The 23,271-nt window shown below is 41.4% G+C and overlaps 7 protein-coding genes across 7 annotated transcripts; 2 read left to right on the top strand and 5 right to left on the bottom strand.

The window, feature by feature from the left end:
- Positions 1-2,795: 2,795 nt before the first annotated feature.
- Positions 2,796-5,185, bottom strand: LACBIDRAFT_322456 (uncharacterized protein; the record flags this gene model as incomplete). The annotated part of the gene is made up of 7 exons (XM_001875508.1): positions 2,796-2,803; positions 3,071-4,238; positions 4,290-4,429; positions 4,656-4,681; positions 4,753-4,781; positions 4,830-5,010; positions 5,067-5,185. 7 exons carry the CDS (start codon positions 5,183-5,185, stop codon positions 2,796-2,798), a joined length of 1,671 nt encoding a protein of 556 aa, XP_001875543.1.
- A 1,315-nt stretch (positions 5,186-6,500) lies between these two features.
- LACBIDRAFT_308467 (uncharacterized protein) lies at positions 6,501-7,070 on the top strand (the record flags this gene model as incomplete). Its single annotated transcript, XM_001875948.1, has 1 exon — positions 6,501-7,070. The coding sequence occupies one exon, from the start codon at positions 6,501-6,503 to the stop codon at positions 7,068-7,070; it is 570 nt and encodes a 189-aa protein (XP_001875983.1).
- Positions 7,071-7,918: 848 nt separating this feature from the next.
- Positions 7,919-9,007, bottom strand: LACBIDRAFT_322455 (uncharacterized protein; the record flags this gene model as incomplete). The annotated part of the gene is made up of 3 exons (XM_001875507.1): positions 7,919-8,125; positions 8,559-8,739; positions 8,991-9,007. The coding sequence occupies 3 exons, from the start codon at positions 9,005-9,007 to the stop codon at positions 7,919-7,921; spliced, it is 405 nt and encodes a 134-aa protein (XP_001875542.1).
- Positions 9,008-13,858: 4,851 nt separating this feature from the next.
- Positions 13,859-14,239, bottom strand: LACBIDRAFT_308466 (uncharacterized protein; the record flags this gene model as incomplete). The annotated part of the gene is made up of 1 exon (XM_001875506.1): positions 13,859-14,239. The coding sequence occupies one exon, from the start codon at positions 14,237-14,239 to the stop codon at positions 13,859-13,861; it is 381 nt and encodes a 126-aa protein (XP_001875541.1).
- A 24-nt stretch (positions 14,240-14,263) lies between these two features.
- LACBIDRAFT_308465 (uncharacterized protein) lies at positions 14,264-14,769 on the bottom strand (the record flags this gene model as incomplete). The annotated part of the gene is made up of 3 exons (XM_001875505.1): positions 14,264-14,392; positions 14,446-14,591; positions 14,649-14,769. The coding sequence occupies 3 exons, from the start codon at positions 14,767-14,769 to the stop codon at positions 14,264-14,266; spliced, it is 396 nt and encodes a 131-aa protein (XP_001875540.1).
- A 2,187-nt stretch (positions 14,770-16,956) lies between these two features.
- Positions 16,957-17,669, top strand: LACBIDRAFT_322454 (uncharacterized protein; the record flags this gene model as incomplete). The annotated part of the gene is made up of 5 exons (XM_001875947.1): positions 16,957-16,978; positions 17,011-17,052; positions 17,314-17,489; positions 17,545-17,640; positions 17,664-17,669. 5 exons carry the CDS (start codon positions 16,957-16,959, stop codon positions 17,667-17,669), a joined length of 342 nt encoding a protein of 113 aa, XP_001875982.1.
- Positions 17,670-21,515: 3,846 nt separating this feature from the next.
- LACBIDRAFT_308464 (uncharacterized protein) lies at positions 21,516-22,241 on the bottom strand (the record flags this gene model as incomplete). The annotated part of the gene is made up of 2 exons (XM_001875504.1): positions 21,516-21,710; positions 21,765-22,241. The coding sequence occupies 2 exons, from the start codon at positions 22,239-22,241 to the stop codon at positions 21,516-21,518; spliced, it is 672 nt and encodes a 223-aa protein (XP_001875539.1).
- Between the last annotated feature and the right edge of the window lie 1,030 nt (positions 22,242-23,271).

Genomic DNA, 23,271 nt, shown 5'->3' with positions numbered 1-23,271 from the left:
CAGAGCAGAGAGACAACAAGAATGAAGCCCAGAGAGAGAAAGGCAAGGAATCTCCTGACAAGAGTAGTACTAGAGATGAGAATAACTGAGAGAACAACCACAGAGAAAGAGAGACAAGCAAAAAATGAAACCCAGGGGAAGAGAGAGGTGACAAGGGTGGTACTAAGTTCTAACAATACCTGCAAAAATATATAGTTATATGCTTGAATTGAATGATCTGCCTATATCTATACCTAAAGCAGATGTTCAATTACTGAATAGATCCTAGATGCAAAACAATAATAAGATGTATATGTATTTCTGAAGCTCAAGCACAAACCCTCACTTGTAGTATGGACTTGGATGCTTTTTGATGGAAAAAAGCAGGCAAAAGCACAAAAAAATGGGGGTGTTTTGGGTCTACAGGCTGTTGAGGTGGTGGTCAAGTGTAAAGAAGCTGTCTCCAAGAAATCCAGCAACATTCTTGCATGCATGAGGGTGCCATGCAGATGCCACATGTTGTGCAAACCCATTCTGGAATTGGATCAGTGGCTGTGCAGCACCTATTGGCCCAAGGTTGCCTCCTCGAGCTATTAGCTTCACAACAGATAGGATTTGTGCTTAGGTTTGCAGAGACGAAATCATCGATTACTATGTGGCTACAATCCTACGGGTCCATATTTTTAATTACTAGCCTTTAACCATGTAAAAGTGCTGATTTTCAAGGGTATCTCGGCACAGGTGCCACAAATAAAAATTCTGGATCCGTAGATCGATTGGAATTTGAATTCTAAGTAAAATCCGTCTGCAAATCATGTTCATACGTGCTGTTGTTGAAAAGTTATAGTCCAATCTCTTCAGACTGCCTCATTTGGCAGGGAAAACAGACTGATTTCGCATTTTTGGAGCAATAAATGCAATTTCTCCAGGGAAAACTCTCCCAGTGGATTCATTCACTTAATTCAATCAAACCCATTGCAAAAAATATATTGAATAGGTGCTGTGGAAAGTACAAACTCAATGTCTCAAGATATTGGGCCTGTGACACCATGTCACGGCATGTCACTGGTCATCACACTTACCGAGGATTGTGCAACACCACATTGAGTCTGCAGCTCCTACTGAAAAATTAGGGGAGCTCACGATAGGCTGCTTATCCGCATATCCAGGTAAGCAGTTACACTTGGTCACAGTTCTTGATGGGAGTGACCATTGTGACACAGCATGACAAAGCGCAACATAGCGCATTTTGGGCCTTCCCATCCTTTCTTTTTACCCCCCTTCCTGTGTTCTGTGCCAATACATTAATCCTGTACTATTTATACCCATATCCATCCAAACTGCACTCATTGGTCTAAGTATAAACTATCTATTTCATATATGTTATCACTTGGTAGGGTAATAAGGTCCCGGATAGCCTGAGATTTGAGAAAACTTTGCCTGAGACATTCGTGATAATTTTCACAAGGCATAGTGAAGGAAGGAAGCAAAGAAATAGACAGATTTGAATGAGTAAACGACAGATTATTGACAAGCAAAGAACTTTTTCTCACAGCAATACCCAAATTAGAAAGTCACAGACATTACCAACCGCTTACCGATGTGTGAATAAGTGTCCTATTGTGAGCTCCCCTATTGACAACAGATGGTGTAAGCAGCGTTAAGAGCTCCATTGCCACATCTCCATCGAATTGCGGTACCCCCCCATACACAAGACGCTGAAGTCCAGGGAGAAAAGGTGCATCTGCTGCCATCATGTTGTATGCCAAAGAGTGGGGCCTTGCATCATTTCCCATCATATCAAGACTCTGTATCCAGACTGCCATCCGCTTAAAGCTTGTCCAGTTGGCTGCTTGTAGCAGATGGGAAGGCAAAAAAGCATTAAGAGATTCCTCATTGTCTTCATGTTTGACCACATGATATCCAGTGCCAGTTCACTGACAGATTTTGATGTCAAAGCCAAAGCGAATAGCTCATTGCCACCCAGGAAGGAACAAATTTCCCTGGTGATTTCTGCTATTGAGAGTGGGCAGATGGGGGATGGAGTCTGGGGAAAGCATTTCCTGAATTTTTTGCAGCACCTGTACACCAGGCACATTCTACAATGTAGAATTAGCAAAATTGCTGTGCCAAAGGTGTGCGTTCCATTCAGCCACATGATATTGTTGATAAACCATGTGATCGTATCTGCACATGCGACATGACCACAATCTTGTTCACTTCTACAATGACCCCCCCTCCCCCCTTCACCTGCTTGAGACATTTTGAGTAAGGAATACATACATAGATGTATCCGAAACTCTCTTTGCTGTCTACTTGTGGAGGACTCAACTTGACCACTCACTTTGAATGAATATTTGATGGAACAGTTTCATTTCCTTTATTGGCGTGTCCACCTTCCCATCATTTGGTTGTTTGCAAAGGTTACTCAGTAAAGGCAGGGCCAAAGTAATGGCGTACCCTTGTAGACAACGGAATTTCTGCTCATTCCAGAAAAGCCATTTTGGTGACATTGTCATTCCTGTAATTCAATCAATTTGAGAAAACGTGATGACAATAGCATTGTTAGCATTCTACTTTTATCACATTCACAAGTTGTTCACAAGCTTCAACTCGACCCTCACAAGTAAGGGACTGCTGCGACAAGGAAATAATTTGTTGACTGTTGCAGTCCTCAGCATGCCTAGACGTCAGTTTCAATGCATCAAGCATTGTCATGTCTGTCCCAGTAATGGCCTCATTTAATAATTGAGCTCGTCGACAGTCATTGCCAGTGTCCCTGTGCATTAAGCACCAAACACCATTTAATAAGTGAATCAAGGCACTATGAACAAACCATTATGCAGAAAGATGTCATTAGATGCCTATCCATTGCATTCATGCAACGAATTTTCAAGCTTGACCACACTCTGTTATAGCCACATGGACCTGAGGATGAGCCCATCTGCACTCCAACGCCCAGTATGATCACACCAGATGGCGAGTATGTCAAAGAGATGATGCCCATCGTTACAGAAGGGCCATATACAACATAACTCTCTGATCTTTGTATGAGATGCGGATATGGTATTTATCTAATCCATCAACAAACCTGGCACAAGCCTCTGAACAACAATTTCCAACATTTCTCTATCCAACTCCACCTGTCTGCCATGCTCATCCATTGCCCTCGATTTGCCCAAATCCAGTTCCTCCAGGTTCGCGAACGAATCCATTACAAGACCATCTAGAAGGGTCGGGTTGATGTTGCCGATGAATCTGATCCTCCTCAGCTTGGGGCAACTTTTCACTGCATTGCACACCACTTTCAGCGACACCATATCCTGATAATTAGAGTACTCCACTTGGAACATGATTTCCAGGCTCTCCAAAAGTGGATAGTTGGTCAAGAGTTTTGAAAGATGTGTGTCAAGTGTGTTTCCCTCCATCCAGCAAATAAACCTCATTGACAGCTTGGTGATTGTGGTGGCACTGCCAAAAGGCTCCAACAACCTTTCAATGTCAACATGGTCTTGGTCATCTGAGCCACAAGCCATAAGGGAGAGTGTCTTTAACGAGGAAATGGCATTGCCGATGGATGACCATGGGTATGAGCCCCTTGGTGTCACCCACGGGATGGTAACCCCCAGGGAGATCAAACACATCACATTCAAGTAAGAAATGAAGTGGGAAACATCCCCCAGTTCTCTGTAGATCTCCAGAGTTTCCAGATTGGGGAGAATCTGGTTGGTACTTTTGTAAGACTTGATGCTTTGATACTTGTTGGTGAAGAAAATGATACTGAGATGAGAAAGTGAGGACAAGGTCGAGAGAATGCCAATGCTTTCGCTGCCAAGGATGATCCGAATCAACTCCAATCTGCCCAGAGATGGAAGTCTTGACAGAGCATGTGGCAGATATGGTGAACACCATGGCCTATTCCATCTGAGTACCTTTATCTCGGTACAAGTTGACTCCAAACGCTCCAGAATCATATCGCTGAGCGTTTCTTCAGCTTTGAACTCCATTTTGTTCAAGCACCCTGTTATCAGGCTCTCCAACTCTGCAGATACATCTTGCTCAGTACTGAGTGTGGTATATGTAAGACAGTGCAGCTGCGGTAGCAGAGGTGAGCCTCCAAACGTCTTTGCGAAAGCTTTGTAGGCAGACAAGTCTGATTGTGCATTGTTTGGACTATAAAAATTCTCCCTGATGTTGAGCGTTTTGACCCTCCCTGCCACCTGATTGAACTTGGACCAGTCTGGGTTGGAAGGCAGGTACTATTCCCTTTGTTAGAGAAATAAAGACAAAAATCCATTCTCAGTACTTACCAGTTTTTGGTCACATCCAGTGCATCCTGGAATGATCAGGAAAAAGTGCCTCAATGTTGTAATGTCTCTCCATAGCATGTCCAAGGCTGACACACAGACTGATTTACATGTTGATGCCAATGTGATGAGTTCTTTGTGCTCTGTGTAAGAACAAATCTTGTCAGTGAGTACTCCAATTAAGAGTGTTCATGCAGAGGATATCATGGTTGCCACTATGATTTGTTATGTAATGTTCATGTAGGTTAGGGAGCTGCACTCTCCCAGTTCCGAGGATGTGATGTGATGCATGAGTAATCACCATCACTTCACCCTTTCCATCACAACTTTCTACTCTACCACCACTTCAGTCACCCACTGACAACTGACTATTAGTCTTGCAAACTCTATGAATACTACGGGACTAAATGTCAGGGTGTATATCTATATTGTATATATTCTGGGGCTTGTATATCTCCACTTTTACCTAAATATATTTTGTTGTCCAATGTCACACTAAATATATTTCTAGTGTGTCACACACCCCAAAATATATTTCCTCACTGGAATGGACTCCAAATATATCTGGCACTGATAAGACCTCAATAAGTATGCAGAAGTGTGTATTGGTGTAAATGTATGTTGGATCTTTGATTCCAGTTCTATTCTGGTCCCATTCTGGTGGATTCCTGTGGATTCTGGTCCAATTCCTGTGGACTCTGGTGGTGCAGGAATGGGTGGGGCACTGTAAAGTACCGTCAGATGCTGAAGATGGATGATACTGCAAGATCCTATTTTTACAATTTGATGCCAGTTAGCAGCCTTGAGTGCTGATCTTTCACCTGAGGCTCAAGATCTTGGGTTGAGGGTCCCAAGATCTTTAGCACCCTTGTCCCAAGATATTTGACAACATTGGCCATGAGCAGCCCCAGATTTTGATGCAAGAATGACAAGAACCTGCCATGATGGTGACCTGTCACTCCCTGGGAAGTTCACCATGATAAGGTGCAATGTGACTTGGGTTAGTCTTTGACCCTTGCCACTCAGTCCATAGGCTGATGTTTTGCATACCAGTAGCATAAGGTATGAACTTTAGTCACCCAGGACTTTGGCAATGCAGCAGCCAACCTTGCAAGTGGCACTATCAAAAAGCCATGAATGGAAAGTGACTTGACTGTAGCACTGTTTACAGTTGTGCATAGTAGATTCACCAGCGAATCTCAGTGTGAGTGCTTCCTTGAAATGGCTGTCCTTATTATCAATTGACCTTTCGCAAATTGCTGATACTCTGAATGATCACTGGGCCAGTTAAGAGGTGGCTTGGGAGACCCACATTTAATATCCTCATATAAACTAGTTGCCAGGTGATCTGGCTGAATGCCCTCTTCAGTTAGCAGCCATCCCCTTGCTTTCTGCATCAACAAGTGAGCAGAGAGCCTATTCCACTGGCTGTTCTTTACAATAACTGAAAATACAGATTTATTGAATCTGCATCAACGCCAGCAAAATCCCCAACTTTCAGATGAAAAATGGGTGAATTTGAGCTCATGGATAAGATCACTGGCTCGTCAAGTTGAAAGGAAGACCCCAAAACCAAAATTCAAAACTTTGTTTAAACAGTCAGAGAATCTGACTTTAATTCCTGAAAGTCAAGTTATAACCAGGGTTGGAACAAAGCTTAATGACTTTGCTGAATTATTGGGTCTCAATTCCTTTGGGAGTGATGGAAGGCTAATACAAAGACTCCAGCCAATTTCAAAAAAAGAAATTCAGCCAATCATGATAATTTGCCCACCATCAAATGCTTGTTCTGATAATAAATGTCGAGGACGTGCTATTTTGCAACAATCTGATGTTCAAGAACTTGCCATGACAACTCTGGTTAAAGGTTCTGAAATCTTTAAAGATGTTGCCATGCTGAGTGGAAAATGTTCTAATTGCAAAACTCACTATTTTGCTGATCATGAAAACTATCCTCAAGTTGGAGGTCCTTGGAAGTGGGTATACCTTAATGATGCAAAATATTTGAAACTTGGAAAATCTCTATATGTTGACCAGTGTTTTTCAAATGCTGTTGTTAACGGAACATACAGCTTTCATGCATCAGTTTCTGCTTATGCTGAATTTTGGACCAACAGCTATGGAAAGCAAGAGTCACTCAAAATTGAAAGGCGTCAAATCTGGCAGGCATTTCTTCATGAAACTGTTCATACCATTGCTCAAGCATCAGGAGTCATGTTCGAAACAAATGATAATCCATCAATTGATGATTTCACTCATGATGCATTTGCTATTCTGGGTGAAGGTGGTGCTATGAGGCTTTCTGATAAACACACCTGCTCTGAGTGTACTCAAGAATGCAAGGCAGTTGCAGATTTTCTACCTGCTCCCAATGATGCAGCAGCTGTCCTTGGTGTTGAAGAGAATCAAGATGGTACAAGACCAGACTATATATGCATTGATAAGGCATGTCTGGTTCTTAGAACAAGCATTCAAAATGGAAGCTGGGAGGAATGGTGCAAGACTAGCCGACTTATAGTTGACGCATATCATTACATCAACCATTGCACTACAGATATGATCTGCCAAAAATATTGCAACCCTGCTCCTCTTGATGGATCAGCACCTAATTTGGTTGTTGAAGCAGAGACAAAAGATGGGGAAAAATATTTGAAACGAGGATTCAATACTCAAGCATGCAAACAATTGAGTGGGTGGATTGGAGCGTTTGATTCTATCTTGAAAAGGATGACCGTTGACAATTTCAATTGGTTTTTGCATGCAATGTTATTTTATCATACCTGACATGTTCTTGAAAAGATAAAAAAGAGGGAAGAAAAGGAGAAAAGAGGAGATAACAGCAATGGTGATGATAGTGATGATGAAGATGGTGATGATAATGATAATGTCATGTGATTCTAGTAGATACAAGCTCAAATTTTTGTACTATGTCAATCAATTCAGATACCAAGCTATTTTAAGTGTGAAATTAATATGAGATAAGTGTAGAATTATGATTGCATGAACTTATTCCATGTGGAATCCATCTGTAAAATGTAGAAGAAAGATGAAATCCATGTGTATAAAGTATGGAATCCATCCCAGGAAGTATGTATAAAGTATGAAATCCATCATCCATTCCATGGAATCCATCCCCAAAAAATATGGAGTCCATCCCCCAAAAGTATGGAGTCCATCCCCAGAAAGTATGGACTCCATATGGAATCCATCCCAGGAAGTATGGAGTCCATCCCCAGGAAATATGGAGTCCATCAGCCTATCCCTGGAGTCCATCCCCAGAAAGTATGGAGTCCATTAGCCTATCCATGGAGTCCATCTGGAATTTCTGGAATCCACCCCCTCTTCCATGCATTCCATATGGATTAAGCTGGGGAGGGTAAAGTACAGAAAATGAGCCTGATTCCAGAGCTGAGGATTTGACTGTCATTGCCAGTACTTTATAGTGCCCCACCCATTCCTGCAGGAATCCACAGGAATGGGACCAGAATCCGCAGGAATCCACAGAAATGGAACTGGAATCTGGTGAATTTACACTAATATACACTTCTGCCTACTTATCTTACACTAATATACACTTCTGCACACTTCTATTACACTAATATATACTTCTTTATACTTCCCTTTGCTGTCATTTAGTTATCCTCATCATCCTGGACATCTTCATCTAAACCCAAGTTATCCTCCTCACCTTCTTCTGGTTTCTTCATCTGCTGTTTGTGGAGAACATACTTTGTGTGGTAGAATAACATGGTGTGTATAAACCAGTTAAAATTGCCTGGTGTCATATGTTTGAGAATTGATTGATAGCCACCAAGCCATGCATTGAGTTGTTCACAAACCTAAAATATTTTTAGTATCAAGCTCAGAAATATACATGAATAAATACCTGTGTATTGAATGCCCACTTTACATATGGCCTTCCATTCTTATCATGTGCTATGACTACCAGATTTGGAGCAGATCCATCACCAGGTGAAGGATTACAATATTTCCAGCATAGGAAGTCTGCTACTCGGTGATTGATGTAGTGGTAGGCATCCACAATAAATCAAGTAGTTTTTTTCCAAATCTCCCAACTTCCATTTGCTACTGCAGTGGCAAGTACTTGACAGCCTTTATGAATACAGATATAATCAGGCCTTGATTCTTCTGTTGGATAAATCTTTCCTAGCCAGTTCAAAATATTTGTAGGTGATTCTGACTTATCAAACTTTGTCCAAGCAATGACAACACCACAAGGTGCACAAAAAGTTTCAACACAATAGAATCTACCTGCACAAAAGTAATTGGGGGGTTCTCATGGTTCTGCATTTGGATCATCATGTTGGAGATTTGGTCCTCTACAATTTGGCTCCCAAGGGTTATTCTCCCCAGGGCGTTGTAATATCTGACGGACTCCAGCTTGGTTGTGGTGTTTGCTGTTCTTTGCATGTTTACGCCACTGTGGTTCATGCTGTTGGCATGCAAGTGTTCTTTCTACTCTCCTGTTATTACAATCACAGACTAAGCATTTAGAAGCAAGCTGTATGTGATGTATATCACATGAAGATCCCCCATGAGAGTTAGAAAGGTCATTTGTGCAATTATCATATGCACAGTGCTAAAAAAGATTATTGTGAACAAACAAACTCTATGACAAGAATATAAAGTGTTCATCATCATCTCTCTGCCATGCCTTCACTTTGCCTCATTGCCACAACGTACTTGCCTGGTCGTCTCATTGTTACATAGCCGTTAACGGGTCATGTACCGTCATCATGGTTGTCATTGTCATCATCCTAGATGGGCGGTCAGAAGGTGGCAGAGGAGAAAGGCGATGGTGGGGGATGGGAAGGAATGAACATTGGCTTTGTTTGGTAAGGCAAGTGAAATAAACAAATGATACATCCAAACAAATTTGTTGTATTCCATTGTGTTGCGTTCTGTTCCTGCGAATTCCGCGGAACATTCCAGTATCAATTCTGGAATGCCCAAACTCTGCTGGAACGATAAGGCACTGGAATGAAAAAAATAGCAGGCCTACCTGCCAAATTTTATTCCCCCGGAATCCACTAGAATCCACAGGAATGACTGGATTCCTGCAGGAATTAGGGGGGCACTAATAAGACCTCATCATTGCCGAACCAGCTATGCCAGCCGCCGATTCTGCAACTGAGCCAGATTCTGGTGCCAAGGACCTTGTCCCCATTATCAAGAAGCCTGATCTTCATTTGAGCATGGTCCTTGTGAGTACTATGCTGTGACCTGACTTCTCAATGAAGCTCTTGACAAATCCGAAGTGTCAAAGAGATTCTTCTGTGAACCAAGATGATGATAGCATGCAGGCACCCAAAAGGATTTGTACAAGAACCTTCATTTGAAAATTACTATGTAGTTTGTCTTTAAGCTTCTACTCATCATCGTTTTCTCTTTCCTGTCAAAATCCCAACCATATCTTCCTCTTCCCCATCCTCATCTGGTGAATTCGCTAATGTATTCCTGTGGTAAATGGAGGGCATGATCCACACTTTGCAAGGCTTCCAAAGCATCCTCTCCTGAAATATGTGAGCCCTTTGGCTTGATGAGTGGTGGAAAAAACATAAAGAGGCTCTAAATAAGTGAGAGCTCTTCCCTCAGGTAGGCCATTACACTTCTTACATAGGTAAGTGGCTTTAATGGCTTTCAAAGTGCTTGACCTCTGGATATTCGTTAGTTGGCAGTTGGAGGTCATAGAAATGGTATCCTGCAAGTAACTCACTTTGTAGCATTCGTAATTGCATGGTGGATCGAATGGTGACTAACACTCAGAGCTTTCATATCTTCCCAAATGAGAATGAGATTGGCCTTTGCCAATTTTGTATAAGGTTTTGGTGTGGATCTTTTCCCTGCTGCAGAGCATTGATGCAATGGAGAGTGCAGGGTAGACTGATTGAATTGCCCAAGCTAAGTTTCTATTCCTGAATCAAAGAAAATAGGGAGGATCATATGACGATTAGCAGATTATGAGTGATGGAATCTGAGATAGCACTAAAGATTTTTCTGAGCAGAGAAGGTCCATAGGTGCACAAGCTATCTGTTCTGGTTCCACTTCTGCCTTCTGAGTAGAGCAGACAAGGAAGAATTGTGCAAAGGTCTCTGAGAAGGTTTGGACTGAGCACTCTGTAAGGGCAGATGTCCTCTTCTAAAATGCATGCTTGTTTCTCAGTGCATGGCCACAGTCATCAACCCAGCCATCAAATACAGCTATTCCCTTAATGGGTTTATGAGGTATTTCAATGGACAGAAATGATGCAGATGATATATATAGATAGTTTCATCTATTCACAGATATGAGCAGAAGAGTACAGAAAGTTTTCTCCAAGTCCTCATCTATTTCTTCCTATAATGGGATCTGTGTGTTACCCTGTTGAGGTCCTAGAGGAATGAAAATGGAGGTGGATGTCTGCCCATGCTGTTTGTCTTGATATGCAAGTGCATAAAAGAGATCAGAGAGTATGCCACAATTAAGGTAATCTACCAGGGAAGTGTCCCATTTGTATTTGACCTTTGTAAGGCTGCCAGAGAGTCAAATGACCATCCACCATGTAGAGCAGTAAATTTTTGTGCTTGCATGGTAGTGGGTGCAAACTAATAGGGACATGGGGGAAGTATAATAGCTACAGGGCTATTTTTTACTGAAAGCTAATAACAATTGAGGTAGTAATTACAATGTGCACAAATAAGGCAGTTTTATTAGCAAAAAGTTGAATCCCTGCTTTTCATATTTTGAAATGGACACACCCAGACTAAGGGACATGGAGAGTGTTATAAAGTGAACATCTGAGGCAAGGAGGTAACCATATAAGGAGATTATTTGTCAGCTTATCTCCTTATATAGTAGAATGGTCCTAGTGGAGGAAAAGAATCTTACTATGCCTTACCAAATAAGGCAAATTTCCTTTTTTATCCATATGCAGGACATGGCACATCGCCACCATTGTGAAGAACATCTTGGATCAGTTTTTTGTTTTTTGTTTGTCAAACAGACTTACAGCCCCAAACATCTGTGAGGGCATCCTGGAGGAAATCCTATTACCACCCTCTCCATCTCATCTGGTGACTTATGTTTTAATTGAACTCTTGTCTTTTTGTTTCATAGCCAGATGGTAGTATCATCAAACACACCAAGTTGAGCAATACTAGATGAGCTTGATTGTAAAACATGCATATATGTACCATTGAATTTTGAGTTTCATCATGGAACACATAAGTTGCTTGTGTGCCACTGTACCTTCTCTGTACATTTCTGCCATTTGTACTACCAAAATTGAAGTATTATTGTCACCTCTGAAGCCTGATACTTTGGCACAAGGTGGAGCTCCACTTCCACAGTTCTGGTTACAGCTCTCTTCATAAAGTACATCATATATACAAGCATCTGACAGTACTTTACCCTCCCCGGTTTATTCTGACTGCACTGTGGCACCTGTTTTGTCGTCAAAAGAGGGAGTGGGAGGCATTGATGTGTTTGCTTACCTGGACAAGGCAGAACGTCAATGGATGTCCCGCTCATCGTCATTCCCACCCATCTTGTGCCGTTCATGTGACATGGCGTTGCCACATCATTGTCTGGTGTTGTGGTGCTTGTGGTGGTTTTATAGGGGTGTGGTTGTTGTGCATTGTTGATGATGGTGGTGCATGTCATCGTGCATTGTTAGTGTCATCGTCATTGACATGGTGGGCGGTCGTGGTTTGAGACATGGTGGTGGTGGTGGGAAGGAAAGAACGACGTGGCAACACTGCAGCTGTCACACTTAAGACGCCACATGCCTCAAGGCGGTATATACCTACCTTTCATTTACCATATTGTAAAGCCTTCATGGCTCAGGTGGCTTTAGCGCTGCTTATATTGATGATGTCGAGAGTTCAATTCCCTTGCATGCCATTTTTTTTTACTACTTAAATATAGTAAGGACACTATCAATACTATACTATATTTATATGTATTCTAATGGTATAATATCCTTCCATCGAATCCATATGGACTGCTCCATGGAATCCAATGGAATCCATAGGGAGTGGTGTTGGAGTCCATATGGAATCCATGATGTCCATGGAATAAGAAACTGGCTGTGTCCTCAGCCAACATTGTTCCATGGATTCCATATGGAATAACCTGGGGAAGGTAAAGACCTCACATCTGAGTACCATGTTAGGCTCATGATCAGCTGTTTCTTCAAATTCAACAAGCTATGTTCAAGAAACAGCTGGGACAAACAAGCACCCTTTGGCAGGGTCACACTTTTGTGATGCGGAACTTGGTGAAATTTCAGTACAATCACAACAACAGTGCAACTTGACTGCCACTCACCACCTTCCTCTGAGTCTTCATCACTGTCAGGGGATTCTTCACCATAACATCCAATCCTATCAATCCACTTCAGTCACCCATTTTTGGGTACCTATGAGGTCATCCAATTCTTTGAAATAGGGAACCTTAATGGTACCCCATTCCAGAGTGGTATGACCCTTATACCAATTCCATCATACCATGGTATGCAAGCCACATAGCATACCATTTCATACCATACCATACCATCATTCCAAAGCTGTCACAGGGTCTCTGGGGTCTTTTTTTCAAAATATGAAAAATATTTCTGCTGGCTGCAATTCTGGTCCATTGGGCTCCATTTTTTGTGGGCTGGTTCTTCCCATTTCTTCTGAAATTTTCAGCTACAAATGGAGACTATAGGTTGAACATGATCCAAACAATCAGCTTCATTAGGCATTATCCCAGGTTTTAGCCATCCACTCTAAACCTGAAATAATCTATCACAAGCCACTTGAAATCTTATGTCTTTACAGACCAATTAATTTCAGTCAACAATAATGCAAGACTTCATTGTTTGCCAAGGGATCAACTTTAGCCAAAATTACCTCTCTAGGCAAGCTTGTTAACCAATGACCTTCTCTGTGATCAATTTTTTCAATAGGGTGACATTGACGATGATAATGTCACTGACCACTTGCCAACTTGACTTATACTCATGTTGGATAACAATGTAAATAATCACATGCAGATTGAATGGACAGCCATGCAGTCATTTCTCAGTCAACATGTGCATATGCAGTTATACAACAATTGCACGATCAACAAAGGAGGGCTGTTGGAGACCTCCCACAGTTTGGAGAACAATGAAAATAATCACATGCAGATTGAATGGACAGCCACCATACCAGACCATTGCAATAATACCATAGAGATGGGATTATACCATACAAATGGAATCATACCATACATCATACTATTCATACCATATGATTGACTTGTGATCATACCATCAATCATACCATACCGTGGAAATGGAATATGGAATCATACCATCATACTATACCAAATGAAAGGAACCATACCACATCAATCATCATACCATTCAAAACTTTCAATATACCTCTACCATAACTGTTTCTGCACATGTGAATGCAATTTCATCTCTATCAAAGTAGATATTAGCCAGCCACTATAATTTTACCCTAAATAAGAGCTTACCATTGGAAGTTATATTTTGATATGCTCTTTCTAATCTCTCCAACTCAAACTTTTGATTGCACACTTAATCTCTAAGCCTTTGCTTGAGGGCTCTGGCATTGAGTATTAACTGAAGAAATTTATTGCCAATCAGATCCCTCAAATTTGCTTGATCCCTCACACCAAGCTTTTTCTTCTTTGTTTTAATGGTATCCTCTATAGCCTTTTGCTTCTTTGCTACAGCCAGACATGCTGACAGGACATCTTCCACCAACATATCATCTCCATAGTCACCAGAAATTAGCTTTTGATCAAGCTCTCCCAAGTCACCTGCAAATGCATTCCTTGCAGTATACAAAACCATTATCTCTTTGACAGCATTATTTGCAATATTCTTTGACTGTCTTGCCAAGGGCTTAGTCTGTGCCATAACCTGGTCTTTCCATTCTTTCTCAAGAAGAGGCATTTCTAGACCAAGTTCTTGGAGAATTTACTCAGCCCCAATCTTCTTTTCTAGGCAATGCAGCCATTTATGTTGAAGCCATTTTTCCATCACCTTGAATGACTTTTTCTCTAGGTGTTTCACCTGAGTATCAATTGTGAACAGATGATGGTAGAACTATTTTAGACAATCATTAAATTTTTTTTCAAGGATGACACATGACAGCTTACCCCTGCCACACACATTGATGGAATTATTAACTTTATGGAACTCCAGAAGCATTCACAGCCCTCTCCATCAGAGAGTCCAAAACCTTCACATTTACGGGGGTGGTAGATTAGTTGGCATGGCCACTGGTGACCATATGCATGAAACACTGCAAGTGCAAAAATAATGCATGCTATAAATTCCTCCAGAAAACCCTATATCCTGCACCTTCTCTCCAACTGACAACCAATATCATAGAGTATCCCCACAGTCATTGACAAAGGCAAATTCAAAAAAAGCTCCTTGATCAATGCTAAAGCATAGTATTGGGCCCTGCCAACTGTCATGTGGAGGAGGCCATTTTTATCCTCACCAAGGACCAACCACTCACTGTCCTCAACCACAGTCAGCAGGCCTTGGGCAATTTTTAAACACAGGACAGGGCAGTTGTATTTTGCTCTTCTGAGATGGTTGCCAAGGAATTTGTGGGTGCACTTCCATGCCTCACCTATCCTGCAGATGGGAATGAGGATGCTATGGAATCTGAGGTGAAATCCTGGCAGGAAGGGGACATGAAGGCACTGGCAATGGTCAGTGGCATGGGAGTGGACTTCAGCCATGAGGACGTTAATTTGAAATTAGAGATTCACTACTCAGTGCCTCAAAACATCTTCAGGTTCTTGCATGAATCTGAGAAAGCAGGAAGAACTTGCCAATCTGCATACATCACCACATTTTGGCATCTGAGGGAGATGCCTTCCCACAACACCAATGATTTAGGGGTGAAAGAGATGGCTGATTACCTGAGGATAACAGACTGCAGGTGCACCTCACTCTCCCCCCCAAATATGAAGACTTGCAGTGAAGATGGTACAGCTGCCCTCTGCAACAGCTGCCAGAGCCTATTGATATTGAATTTAGAGACTGACCATTCGCCATACCAACAGCAACCCATTAGAAAAGGCACCTGCAAATTGGCCATGCAGTGCATGCTGGACAATAAGCCCCAACACTCACTACCTGCCAGAGTTCTGGTAAGCAGCTCATTAGCAGTATGATGAGATCTTTCTGACATTCAGCACTGTCCTCCATCATCAGACAGCTCCCCTGCCCCAGGCCATCCCAGGGTTACCCCAATTTCCTTCAACATCAGCAGTGCCACCTTACTGAAGAGTCTCCATGCTGCCCTTTGTCGCCTCTGCCCCCTCACTGCTATCCTCCTGTTTCGATCTTGGAGTTTCTTGTCTGGCAGTTTGTGGAGCAGGGCTTGTAATGACTTCCCAAGAGATCAGACACCCAACAGAGCCTGCCATACATGGCTGACATTCAGGAAGTTGTCTAATTCAGTGTCAGACATACAGAGCCCAGTCATGTATCCCCACTTGTCCATACTGGTTTTAGTTGTGCTGACTGTGATCAGCCTGCTTGTTTGTGGTTGAGGTCCTGGTCAGATTTACAGGCTCCATCAAGGCTGGGAGATGATTTCTGAAAATGGCAGTATGGGGCATCAGGAAAATCACTTTTTTCCTGGGACAAACATGTTTGTAAGCTTTTCCCCAGGGTGTTACAAGACATCACAGGATGTTCTGGGGAAACACAAGGGCAATTTGAACTGTCCTGAGATAACCTGAAACTACTGGTATAGTAGATTTCAATAAAAAGAACATTCCTTCTCGTATATGAATCATCATGATCAAAATAAGACTGGAATGAGAAGAAAATACACCATAGTCCAGATATTGGTTGACCTACAAAAACTGCAACAACGAAGAGGATGAAGTATCTTTTGCAAAACATATTCCTTTTTTCTGTTCTTTTTGCACTAGAAGGTGGCATTTAATTTGGTTCCAATGCATCTATATACATTGAATTTAGTTCAAAACTCACAGGGCTATGGACCAATTACTGGTGAAGAATTGGCACAAAAACGGTAAATGTTATCAGAGGTCATTGTAAACATCAAAATATTAGGGCTCTTAGACTGTTCTTAAGCTCTAATTTGCGTGCTTCCAACAAGCTTAAAATTGCATGAAATGGAGCAGAATTCATGATGATATAAGATATGTTACATCCCTAGCCTTTGCATTGTCGGGATCTTGGTATTCAAAACATAGGATGATGTTTTGAAGGGATAGCTCCGCCTTTGCAAGGACCAGGCCATGAGATGAGATGGGACTGTCATTAACACAAGCAGTAGCTGGGAATATCCCAGTATGGGCACCACATTGACCACGGGGATGAGATGATGAGGATTCAAGGATGTGAACATGTCCTAGAGATGCCAGAGGGCTGGGTGCAGATGCCTTAGCTTCAGCCTCCAATGAGTCAATCCAGAAGTTCTTCAGTTGTCGCTGGGCAGGCATGGTATTCTCAATGTAATGTTGACTTTGCTTGCCACTTGGAAGAGCCTCCTTTGCTTCCGGCATAGCTTTGTTGACAGTATAAATAGAGCTTTCACAGAGAGAAAGTAGTGCAGCCCTGAGCAAGAAGTCGAAGGTTGCAGCACATGGACAGCAGTGACAGTAATCAATGCAATGTGCTTATTTGCATTTGCTTGTGAGTGGACTATCACATTGAGCATAACACAGTGTGCTGGTCACAACTGTATACACTGGATGGTTTGCATGCTGGTAAGTACCATAATACTCATTATCTTGAGCTCAAGTTGAACTCATAGACATGCCAAAACTGCAGTGTCGAAGACGAGAGGCTGTGCTTATGCTGTTTTTTTGCTGGGTGGAATTTTAGCTGGCAGGGGGAGGACATCTTGCACAGTATGTCCTTTACTTCTCAATCAATCCCCATTGTCTTGGGCTTAAATTAAACCCACTGGCATACATGTAGTCAGCCATATAAAAAAGCTAGTAATGCTGTTATGAATGATCCTGCAGCTGTAGTGGGAGTTAATGAAAATCAAGCTGTACCACCCTTGGCAGAAGATAACAGAGTTCCACCACAACCACACCCAGCTTCTCCTACCTCTCAGGATAACTCTGATGATAATATGGATGTTGGCAAAAGAAATGTTACAATAGTTGTACTTGATGGAGTTGTTATAGGACCAATGGTGAATCATTTAAAAGTTATTCTGACTATAATAATTACTAACTTGACATTTATAGCATTGTGCAATTGATGATTGTGTAAATGATCTTTCAAATTCTCATGGTGCCTCATTGTGTGATGTGCACAATGAAGAATATGGGTCCCAATGCCTTGTGCGTGACTGTACAAATAACAGATTTAGAGACACCATGGATTTGAGCCAATTCTCAAACACATGAAACTGGCAATTTCAACTCATTTTTACATGCAATAATGTATCTGAGCCATCCATTCAGATCCCAGGAAGTGGTCAGGATCTTGCCAGGGGCTTTGTGTCTAACACTGACAGGGGAAGATTCACTGCCCCCAGCTGTTGGGGACCTACCTATGAACTTCATGGTGGACATTGCAACTTACACCAACCATGACATACTCCATCTTATTATATTTTACAATGAAACATTTGCCATCATCACAGCAGATGATGTGGCAACACATCAAATCAAACTCATTGAATACTTGTCTTACCATTAATGTTAGAGGAGACCCCTTGTGACCTCTGTATTTATGCATATGCATTGTTTGTATCCTTGATCATGTCTCTTTCCTCCTTTTCTTTCACCTGCTGTTTGCTAGTCTTTACTCCAAGCCACTGCTTTGTGTATATACACAAACTTTATTTCTCCTCACCTTAGTCATCATCACCTTGTGTCTGACTCTGAGGTGAGATCCTTTCTACTTACACTTATTCATCTGAGACTCACAACCTGTTTACCCCAGTTCCATACATTTACAGGTGGCTAAACTAATACACAGTCATGATCACCTTGTGTCTGACTCTGAGTTCCATATGTCTACAGGTTATGGGCCCAGCTGCACTTTAATAACAGGAACTACAGACACCATTTTGCTACTTGCTTTACTACCCCACTTGTGACTTGTAAAGCCTATATCTTTGTACCCCACACACTCCCACAAAAATGTCGTCAACTGCCAACCCATCTATGCCCTTGGAGACAGAGAAATTTGACGGTACAAACTCTGATACCTTCGAAACTCTCATTACCATTGCAGCCAGCAGCCGAGGTGTTCTTGGCTACCCAAAAGGGACTATACTGAATCCAGCTTCCCAAAAAACCACTGACTTACATTACACCCCCTTTGTGCCAACATCTCACTTCCTGACGATCCCACTCCTACTTCAGTCACCCACTGACAACTGACTATTAGTCTTGCAAACCCCATGAATACTACGGGACTACATATCAGGGTGTATATCTATATTGTATATATTATGGGGCTTATATATCTCCACTTTTACCTAAATATATTTTGTTGTCCAATGTCACACTAAATATATTTCTAGTGTGTCACACACCCCAAAATATATTTCCTCACTGGAATGGACTCCAACTATATTTCTTATGCCTGGCACTGATAAGACCTCAAGAAGTATGCAGAGATTTACCGATTATTTTGTAGCCAGAAAACCCTCATTGGGATGTTTGATATATTTACCTATAGCTTTGACCCATGTGTAGTATATGCTTTGATGTGTGCACTATTTCCTAATTGGGAAAAGTGTTACACTTTTTATGCCACACCTGATGTCAGGCACAGTGTACATTTAGGTTGGGAACTGTTTCCCACACTTTTTGGGCCAGAAGAGTTAATGGCTAGCATGGTATGGTCATTGTTAATGACAATACAAAATTGTGTAGTGTCTGCTTTATTCATTATAGAATTGTGTAGTGTCCACTTTATTCCTTAGAAAATTGTGTAGTGTCCGCTTTTTTCATTAAAACTGTGCAGTGTCCACTTCTTTCATTACAAAGATGTGTAGTGTCTGCTTTATTCATTTCAAAATTGTTTAGTGTCCGCTTTTTTCATTACAAAATTGTGTAGTGTCCACTTTTTCATTACAAGACTTTGTACTGTCCACTTTATTCATTCCAAAATTGGGTAGTGTCTGCTTTTTTCATTAGAAAACTGTGTAGTGTCTGCTTTACTCATTACAAAATTGTGTAGTGTCCTCTTTTTTCTGAAATAAAAGTTTCAAAATAGGATTGTTGTTGTTGTTTTGGTATTGCATGATATCTTGAATATATACCAATGCATCACAGTGAATTTGTTGGTTGGTCTTTGAATTTTGGAGAAGATAACTTAGATGATAAATTATAATCAATAGCACTTACATCCTATTGTTTGGCCTCTAGCGCATAATCTAGCCAATATTTGATTGCAAATTGGAAGTTATAAAGGTTTAGAAATGAGTAAACTGAAGATGGATATGCATCTCTTGGAATGATGTTGCAAGAGCTCTAATAAGCTCTTTTCTTGTAGACACTTTCCTCCAGGTTGGCTGAGTCTAAATAGAGTTATATAGAAAGCACCTCTATGAAAAAAACATACTTTGAGTACAGGATAGTCAACTGTGCTTTCTTCCCAGGTGTTTTTTTTCTTCAATAGGAATCCAGGAGTGTATGACAAGACTTAGAGTTTCTGAGATGTGATCAAAATCTATCTTCCACAAGGCAAGTCCTCTTGGATCACTCCACTGATGAACACTCTGTGGAAGATATGAGGCCTAAAAATAGGTTAACCAAGCTGGGAAAACAAAAATAAGTTCTACCTTGACACTCTGGATCTATTCAGGCATTTGATAAACTGATTTTTGCAGTTGGGACAGCTCTCTTAGAACATTTACAATATTCTGATAATGCTGATCAGCTTGATGGGATTAAGATCTTGTTTCTAAAAAACTGAGAATAGATATATAAAAATATTATAGAGCTTACGTTTCTTTCAGCATAGGCTTCATTGAGTTAGGTTACCCATTGTTAGCATTTTTTAGCCCAAAATCCATAATTTTCCTTTGAAAGGTGGTTCCATTTACTAGCATCTTGAGCATAAATGGGTAGTGCATCAAAAGCATCAAAGGTTAGAAATGTTCTGTCAGTAGATGTGGTGTTTATAACTTGGGCTCTTTTTCTTGGAGAGGATGGTTGATCAGGTTAGGCTGGAGTTGATACACTTTCCTCCAAAGATTCATCATCACCAACTTCCTCTAGATCTTTATCCATGTTAGAATTGGTCCCAGTAAGATCTTCAAGCCTGTAGTCCTGGTGCTCCTTTTGCATCTTCTGCTGTGCACTATGTTGCCATTTTGCTAGAGCAAAAGTAAAAAAAACAAGGGTGGGTAGGTTAGTATGCATGTGTGATGAGATTGGTGTGCTCAACACACTGTTTGCCAGTCTTTCATCCCATCACATGTTGGACCTTACTCACACACAATTTGAATGTATATCCTATCCATTTTTGCCATATCTCAGTCAAATCTTCACAGAATTGCCTAAATTCTTAATCAGTCTATGAAAAATTAAACTATCTATCTATATATGCTATGTACATGAGGTAATATTTAGTTTCTGTGGTAAATAAAGTTTTCAACAAAAGACTGGTTACTACCAGTCTGGACTGGTTTTTTTTGCATTGTAGACCATTTAGGACCAGTCTAAAAGGGTCTGGTTGTGGTCCCTTAATATCTGGATTGGTCTGAACCAGTTCCGGTTGCCAGTTGCCTCATTTTGAGGTAAAAACCAGACTAGACTGGACTTTGAAACACTATAGATGATGTCTGATGACAATTTTCAGCTGTGGCCAATATAAAGAGGGAGAGCTCTACTTGCCAGACCTCAAAGTCAAACTGGAGTAAGTGGCTGCTACATATATCTCTCTCAATTGCAGATAGGTATGACCCAGGGACCTGGTCATTTTCCTGTCTGGCTGAATCTATCATTGCATCAGACTCCTGAGGGGGTTGGAGACATATTTTTCTTCCCCACAGCCTCTTTTGACAAACTGAAAGGGAAACCCCCTCTCTGGAACAAGAGAATGTGGTGGAAGGTGAAAATGTTGAGAGCCTGGTTGGCAAAGGCTTGGGAGGAAATCTCATCTCTGCCTGTGGGAACAGAATTAGGGCACAATCTTTATTGTACAGAGTGAGGACTCAGCAGGGCTGTGGTTCATAAACTGCATGTAAGTGGCACTAACTCTGAAATGCTGCCAGTTGCACTAGCTTGCGAAAGGCATACACAGTGTGGCTGAGGCTGATGGTCGCCCATTTTGATGCCACCGAGATTGTTTTGCTAGCTATGGACAAAAACCAATCAAAGTTTCCCTGTGTCATCCTTTTCAGGATGGACTCAAAACCACCCAACCAGGCATTCAACTGTTCACAGGCCTGTTTTAATATTTATTAATTCTTGTATTGCACCATACATCAATCTAAACTTACCTGTGTGTTAAATGCTCGCTTGTAGTATGGTCGACCATGTTTGTCTTTTTCGACAACAACTAAATTTGGGGCTGAGCCATTCAATGGTGCAGGATTACACCATTTGCGACAAATATAATCACCAACACGGTGATTAATATAGTGGTAACTATCAACAATGAACTGTGTTGTATGTTTCCAGATTCTGTCCCAGCTTCCATTGCTTATCGCTGTTCGTAGTAGTAGACAAGCCTTATCAATACAGATGTAATCTGGACGTGATTCAGCAGTAGGATAAACTGACTCCAGAAAGTTAAGAATATTTGTGGGAGATTCAGACTTAGGAAATTTAGCCCAGGCAATAACAACACCACAAGGAGCAGTGATTGTCTCAACACAATAAAACCGTGAAGGACTGAAGTAATGAGATCTTTCAATATCAGGTGTAGGTTCATCATGGCGTTGAGTATCTGGCTCTCTACCAGATTGCCAAGGCATTCTCTCATTAGGCCTTCTTAAAATTTGTCTAACACCAGATAAGGTATTTGAACTTCGGTTATAGGCATTTTTTGACCACTGTTCCTGATGAGCTGGAATTGTGCATGCCAATGTTCCAACCTTCTTTGTATTTGTACAATGACACTTTGTTCCATATTCAGTTTCATGCACAGGACAAAAGACACCTCCTCGAGCATTGCCAAGTGCTGATGTGCAATCACCATATGCACAATGAGTTGGTCCTATTACAATTCCATCTACAACTACCATCTTAACAGGTGCATGATCAACATCCATAGGCTCATCATCTGAGTCCTCCTGCACACGAGATGCAAGCTCTCTTGCTCTTGCAGCATCTTGTGCAGCATCTGCTGCCCCTTCTCCAGTCAGAGAAGGTACAACTCTGTTCTCATCTCTACCAACTAAGGCAGCAGGATCATCACCAGTGAGAAAATCAGCTTTCTTTTTGTATTTTTGGGTACACTCAGAACAGGAGTGTTGACCCGCAGGAAGAATTATTCCATTTGCTCCCAGTTTACTGAATGCCTCACTAGTTACCTCATCAATGGACAGTCCATCTTTAAGAATCAAGGTCTGATCTGATACATCTGCTATTGTTCGTATAGACTCCTGAACAAATGCCTGCCAGACTTGACGACGTGAGATCTTTATTAGTTTGCCCTTACATAATTCTCCAAAAGTGTTATTCCAAAAGTCAGTGTAGGCATTTGCAGATGCATGAAAATTATACATTGCATTTAAAACAGCTGATGAAAAAATACAATCAACCCAAACATTCTGGCCCACTTTCAAGTATACAGCAGAGTTCAAGTATACTTGATCAAATGACCCAGTCTGTCCAACTACTCGTTCACGATCAGCAGAATATTGGGTCTGACATTTTGGGCAAAGACCAGTAAGGACATAGCTTTTCTTATAAATGTCAGTGCCTTTTATCAATGTAACTTCAGGAATATCTGGTGGTCGAACATTCTGGAGTAGTGACCGTGGATTGCATGTCATTGTTCAC

The sequence above is a fragment of the Laccaria bicolor genome, genomic scaffold (genome assembly GCF_000143565.1).
Source record: "Laccaria bicolor S238N-H82 LACBIscaffold_3 genomic scaffold, whole genome shotgun sequence".
Taxonomy (NCBI): domain Eukaryota; kingdom Fungi; phylum Basidiomycota; class Agaricomycetes; order Agaricales; family Hydnangiaceae; genus Laccaria; species Laccaria bicolor.
This window is presented reverse-complemented; position numbering and strand designations above follow the sequence as displayed.